The sequence below is a fragment of the Lissotriton helveticus genome, chromosome 12, assembly GCF_964261635.1.
Source record: "Lissotriton helveticus chromosome 12, aLisHel1.1, whole genome shotgun sequence".
In the NCBI taxonomy this organism is placed as follows: Eukaryota; Metazoa; Chordata; class Amphibia; order Caudata; family Salamandridae; genus Lissotriton; species Lissotriton helveticus.
The window spans coordinates 819132828-819139667 of NC_136073.1; the positions used below are offsets into that span (position 1 = coordinate 819132828).

The 6840-nt window shown below is 38.7% G+C and overlaps 1 protein-coding gene across 3 annotated transcripts in view; it reads left to right on the plus strand.

The window, feature by feature from the left end:
• ZNF687 (zinc finger protein 687) overlaps positions 1–1482 on the plus strand; it is a 259083-nt gene extending 257601 nt beyond the window's left edge. For all 3 annotated transcript variants that reach the window (XM_078670295.1, XM_078670294.1, XM_078670296.1), the window contains exon 9: positions 806–1482. In XM_078670295.1, the coding sequence (XP_078526421.1) occupies positions 806–1351 (546 nt within the window). In that variant the 3' untranslated portion in view covers positions 1352–1482. The remainder of the gene's footprint in view (positions 1–805) is intronic.
• The last annotated feature ends 5358 nt before the right edge of the window (positions 1483–6840 follow it).

Sequence of the window (6840 nt, forward strand, 5' to 3'; positions counted from 1 at the left end):
TTCCCATGAGGCACAGGGTCAAGACTGATTTGCATATAGCTGGGTCTGAACTGAGGTGGTGAAGTGAGCTTAAGAATGATGGATTCAACCCAGATCTGTGACTGGGGGTGAGTGTCTGAAAAGTTTCAGCGCTCCGTCCATCATCTCTTTATGTTTGCTTTGTTCGCCCTAAGTTGGCAGGGTATGCCCAGACGTAGGTCCCTTGCTCACTTTGCCACTGGATTCAAGACAGCCTGGCTGATGAGGGGTGTCGTTTTGGGTGCTCCAAGACCCAATGTTGTTTTTTTTTTAGTTTTGGATGATAAAGCTTTTTGATGTAGACGGGTGTCAATTGCTCGTCTTATTGTAATTTCTCTCCCACTCCCATTCCCAAATGTTATCTGTGCCTTTTGGACAAGGAGGCTTACATTTGTGAACTGGCATTATCCCAGTTGGAAATTGATAATTTTTTGTAAATTGGACAGCTAGCTTTTATGATTTTAATGTATAAACTTTTGATTAGGATCTCCAATGAAAAAATTCTTAACATATGTAAGCTTCTTTTTGATTTGATATTCAAGGTTTATTCTGAGCAAAGTTTTGTTGTCATGCTGCCTTCTTCCTTCATTTCCTAAAGAGTTGTACAGTAAGCTTTTCACCCTTGGCGGAGCTTGGTCTTGCTCTGCTTTTGGCCGCAAAGTAGTGTATACTGTGCATAAAATGATCTAATAATAGAACCATGTTCCTCTTTAAACAACCTGCATCCCAAAATGTCTTTAACTTGTTACTCAAAAATGGAATTTAAACGTATCCCTTTGTCCCTCAGATTTCCGTGAGGAAACGGAAGCATTCATCTGAAGATTCATGCAGCGAGGAGCCCGACAGTACCACTCCCCCTTCGAAGAACCACAAGACGGAGAGTGCTTCGAAGAGCCCCAAGTCAGATGGTGCCTCCAAGAATTCCAAGGCAGACAGTGCTTCCAAGAATTTGAAGCCAGACAAGAAATCGTCCTACCGATGCCGGAAGTGTGGTTATGTCACCCATGATTCGGACGACTTCCAGGAGCATATCCCTCAGCACAGGACGGACGAGAGCTCGCACCAGTGCTTGGAGTGTGGTCTGTGCTTCACCTCCCAAGGTTCTCTGAACCGCCATCGCTTCATCACTCACAAGATGAAAGGTTCTGGAAAAAAAGAAGAACGAGAGCCACGGGCAGGGCAGACGGGAGACCCCTCATCACCTGTCGATGGCAAGCTCACCTGCAAAGTATGCAATAAGAGTTTTGATAACCAGCTCAACCTGAAGACTCATTTCAGGACACATGGGATGGCATTCATCAAACAACGGCAGACAGTTGGTACAGAGAGTTAGAGCAAACTGGCCCCACAGAGTCCCCTTGTAAAGATGTACATATATATACATATATATATATATATATATATTTTTCAGCACTGAATTTTTAGAGACCTAGGTCAGGTTCACTTATGAATGTTCATGTCCTTGAAGAACGATTATCATGAAAATTGTATCAAATTGTGCATCCCACCCAACATTCTATGTCCTCATTGACTGATTTATGACCTTTCTACATGCAGGAAACTCTTGATGAGCCATCCAGGTGCAGTGTGATGCACGTGTTAGTGAATTTTTTTAAACTTCTAAGACCCAAACCCTGTATCGCTACCTGGTTGCTGATGCGCTGCTGTCGCTTTTGGATGTGGTGATGATGGGGGAAGGCCAGGCTTTAATTTTGTGAGGCCCTGTATCCAGCCTTCCCTCTGATGTGCAAGACAAGATGTTATGCTTCAGCTCATCAGGGACTGTTCTGGAAACTCGTGCATGTTAAACAAAGGTTCTGTATGAAACTGCAGCCATACTGCCCATAGTTTCAGATTTTCTTCTTGACCCAGTTCATCCTTCGTTCGGTATACTTTAGTTTTATATATTTTTTCGGTTTATACTCGCTGAGAATAAAAGGTAAATCCACAGCATTATTGCCCACCTATTCCCTGTTTAATTTGGATTTCCTTCATTGGTCCTTATGTCCCAAAAGCTCCTCAGATTTCACAGCAGTATTGGTGACCTCTTTCCTTTGTATGATATCGTCTAGCTAAACTGGAATCAGAAGACCTGAGTTGTATTCCCATCTTCTCCACTTATGTTATCCTAGACAAAATACTTCACTTGGTGTGTAATTTAAAAAAAATTGCATTTTTTAGAGATTATCTAAATGCTTATAGTAAGCATCTCAATAACTGGACATTTGTAATTAATTGACATATTGCTAATTTATCATTGAATTGATTTAACTGAAAATGAATTCCTTGACACCTTATTTGGTGAAGTCTACAGGACAGCTCAGCAGAAAAAGCTTTGCGTAAATGGTAATGGGACATTTTTGATGTTACATAAGAGATGAATTGTTGTTACCTTTAGGCAAATCTATGCATGCACCTAAAACGTTTCCACTTTTTCTCTGCCGTTGGTGTCTTGTTCCTCTGCAGGTGGAGGTACTGATTTCATAAGCTGCAAGATTTTGGGCACCTGTATTAAAAATGTGCCATGGAGTTCTGTTTAACAGAAATAAACTCTACAATGTGAAATTACATTGCATTCCCTTTTCAAAGATTAGCACTAATTCTCAACTGTTTATGTTAATTAAGCATGGTGACCTTTCAAGGGAGAATTTTGTGTGAGGAGTGTGTGATCAGGGGTGCTATATGGGTAAACTGTCACACTTCCCACATAATCAAAAACATGCCTATATACTTTTAAAGGTTTGTTAAAGGAAATGTAGTGATAAAAATGTTCTTCGGATAGCCGCCCAGAGAGATCAACCAGTTGTCTGTGGTTGGAATATTGACAGCCTTTCGCTGATCCAGACATTTGTGTAAACCTCCCACACCAAATGTTGGTATGTGAAAAAACCATAAAAAAACCACATACCAAAGACTAAGAATCTCAATATCCATGCAAGCCCCAGTGGACCCTCACTGCATGCCAATCAACCACTATAGCCTCCTTTTTCCCATCACTCCTGGGCAGCACATCGGTATTCACAGAAGCAATTGCAGATCCTCTTATCGTTATGTGGTGGGCATGGGGCAGTTAAAATTATTTTCATAAGATTATTGGGGAATGGAAAATTTACTCCAGATTTACTAATCTCTCCACCTTATTACTACAGGTTGTCCATATTTCTATGTCTATACCTTTTAGTCCCTGTCTGAAAGAGGGCTGACCTGTCCTTCAGCTGAATGCTCCCTTCCTCCCCACACTCCTCAAACCAAGGAAATGTATGGGACAGAACCCATGAATTTTTCTGCGTGATAAGGATTTTACCTTCCTTCTCAAAAATAGCTTTTTCCTGCGTTGGATCTTGATAGAAAGTGCTTATTTTATTATGATCTATCTTTCTGTTCAATTCATTGATGCCTTTTTCAATTATTAAAAGTATACCCCCCCCTCCTCCTCCAGCACCACCCTGAAGTTTTTATTTTCCTTCTGCCACGGTGAGATTTTTAAACTGGTTTATAGATCCCATCTCCAGATTCTGGTCCAGGGGTGCGTGGTTTAGCTGCAGTGGATTAATAACTGTCTGTTATATCAGATGTAAATTTAGCAAAGTTGTTTGAGATATTGTTGTGGATTTGTATGTTATATCTGCAAATCAGGGAGAAAAGACAACTCAGACTGAGTTTAATTTTTCTAAGATTGAAAAATACGTACATTGAGTTGATAATACATTTTACTTCTAAGAACCGACTTGCAATGTTGTTTCTTCATATAATTGTCCTGTTGTTGTCTGGGATCCTCTGGCACATTGTTTATATAAATATTTAAAATTGTCATGTTTAAATACAGACATTTACTGTAGTCTATCTGAAATATAAGTTTTCCAAAATTCATGTTTTGCCTTTTAAAAATAACAATTCGGAAATATAATTGGCCCAAAAGGGAGGACACTGCAGGGCTTGCATTTTTTTTTTTAAGGGGCAGTTGTAGACATGAGAGAGAGAGAAGGAGCTTGCAGGGCGGCTTTAGGGAGCTGACCATTGATAGCATACCTCTGATAAAGTAGCTGCTCAATATCTAATTTTCAAGGTCCTGTGTGAAGGATCTCATCCCAAAATGGGCTTTGAACATTTCACCCTTCTTGACTGGATCTATTGCTACAAATCTTACTTGTTCTCGTCCATTCAATGTCTTCTGAAAACAGGTCTGTACTTTGCTTATCCGTTTTTCTATGTTAAAATGTCTTACTTTCTGTCCAGTGCCCCTCCATAGCAGTAAGAAAAAAAGAGCTGAGAAAAACAGACATTCAAATTCTCTCACTCTTTATTGATTTTAACGCCAGTCAGTTTTTGAGATGCAATACTTTAGAGCTTGTCAAGACAACTGCTTTCTACAGTTCATAGTCCTCATAAGCCAGCGTTGTAGAAATTCCTGTCACTGAAGGCAGTGGACTAGACTTTTAAACATGCTAAGTCCCCTCATTGTTTGGGCGATAAGAAAGACATGCATCAACTTTAATATGGAACACAAATAGCTGTTTGCTGTTGGGAATAAGGTTTGCAGATTGGCACCTGAACATGGGAATTTCTCTACTCTTTTCCACTAAATCCTCTTCAGTATTCAACAAGTTGCAACATTAGATAGTCAGAATGATTCTGATTGGCCCGGAATGACCGTGGCAGCATTGGTTCATGGATTGTGTCCATAGTTGTAGGAGTCTTCACAATAAGTCGCATATAACATTTCAGCTGTCCAGGCTTTTGGAGTCCAATTCTTCATCCTATTTTCCCATCATTGAGCTTTGCAGCATGGCTATGGAGTAATAAAATATAGCCACCTTCACCTACATAAATAGAGCGTGATCATTTTAAAAAGCAAACTATCTCACTAACAGGCGCTTCTATGCTTTTAAATGGAAAGACTGTGCAATATCAGTCAAATAATATGCCACAGAAGGCAATCCTTACCTAATATGTCTGTCATGGTTTGCTTATGTTCTCGTCCATTAAGGAACATTGTGATGTCTTTGCGCCTTACAGGAAGAACCTTTCCTAGGTGTCCCTTATTACGGCCCTCCATTAAATCCTTAATCACTTCTACAGTAAAAAAGTGTTTATTCCAATTTCAGGTACGTCAGGTCATGAGAGCTCTTTGCAGATGCTGCAAGTTAAGAGTACTCCATTTTATTTAAAAATCACTTAAGCTTGTTAAGTGTTTCAAACACATTTATAACTACATTTTAACTATTGTTTTCTAAAAACATTGTGTTGTCTATAGCTTGTGCTAACAAAAGGCAACTAAATCTTGAGCTGCTAGACCCAAGAATCGACCTGAAGAAGTAAATGCTCCCCATCATGCAGCCTTATTAAGCAATGTCCCTGTTTGGTGATATTTGCAAATATTGCACGTTATCAAGACACTTTTTTATTTATTTGGGCTCCAGGGCAGATAGCCAAGTGAGTCCAGCTGTTCGGAGGAACATTTTTGGTTTACTTGTTCCTACTAAATATATATATATATATATATATATATATATATATATTAATTATTATTATTTTTTTTACCATCTCTTTGCTTCACTGTGGTCTTGCTATTCTGTCTGTGTTTTTTTTGACAATTAAAGAAAATGCCATGATGGAGGGGGAAAAAAGTTCTAATTGTAGTTCTTCTTCAATGGAATCTTCATTGAGGCGATGTACAACCCATGCTCCTCCCCCCAAAACCTCAGGATAATAAATCCCAATGGGGATAATTAGTCACCAACACATTTTATGGTGAGATATTAGAGGTACTGGCTCCCTTAAAGGTTCAGTGCCAATTTTCAGCTCCATAAAGCAGCTTCCTTTAAGGCTTCATTCCTCTGTTTACTCTTCTCTTTAAAATATATATTGCCCTGAAGTAAACTTTAAGTAGTTCCTTTATTTCAAAGCAGTTATAAAACTGATAACTATTTAAAAATAAAATATATTTGCGAAATAAAGCCTTCAGAAAGGATGTAGTAAATTACTGTATTTAAAATTGCTATTTATTTAAAGTATAATCAATCATATTACGATTTTCTAGGAGGGGGCTTGCAAATGTACACTTTAAATGAAGATTTCAAATAGAAGAGATTCTAAGCCTTGTTTTCTATTTCTCTAGGAAGAGCTTTCATCGTAATGTGATTATTTCATAGCATGCATGAGCTGTGTAATTGGGCAAATTTAAAGAATTGTTTCTGCCTTCACACTGGTGCGAATATTCAAACGTTCCTTGCAAAAAACAACCTTCATGAAGCTTGTTCAGCGGGAAGACGTTAATTATTTTAAATAAGAAAAGCCATGTCAACTTGCCCACCTTCCCGCTTTCTCCCTGCCATTTGCTTTGTCTCCCAGCAATCTCCTTTACTCTGCTACATCCAGAGCACTTGTGTTCCATCAAATTGGTTATGCATTTCCTCACACGCAGACTGCCTTACATACCCTTCTGCTGCCCCATATATAAGGGTTTTAGGTCGGTCAGTACTGTACTGCCTTTTTTGCTCATTGGCTGAAATTTTCTTAACCCAAATACTCTCATAAAGAATTTAGAAAATTAAAACTTTCCGTAGTGGTAAAATAATATAGACAAAAGTAAAAGTATGCAGGATTTATGATTGAAGGAACTATTGGTATAAACCAGCTGCAATGAACTATCCGTGAATCATTTGATGAATACTGATTGATAGAATGTCACCTAGACTTTTCAGATAACTGATCCACCAATATGAACTTGCTTTACTTTTTTAGTATGTGGCAGAAATGCATATTTTATGTTGTACATTTCTTGATGAACTAGAGCACGAAGGAGTATTTCTCTTTGAATTG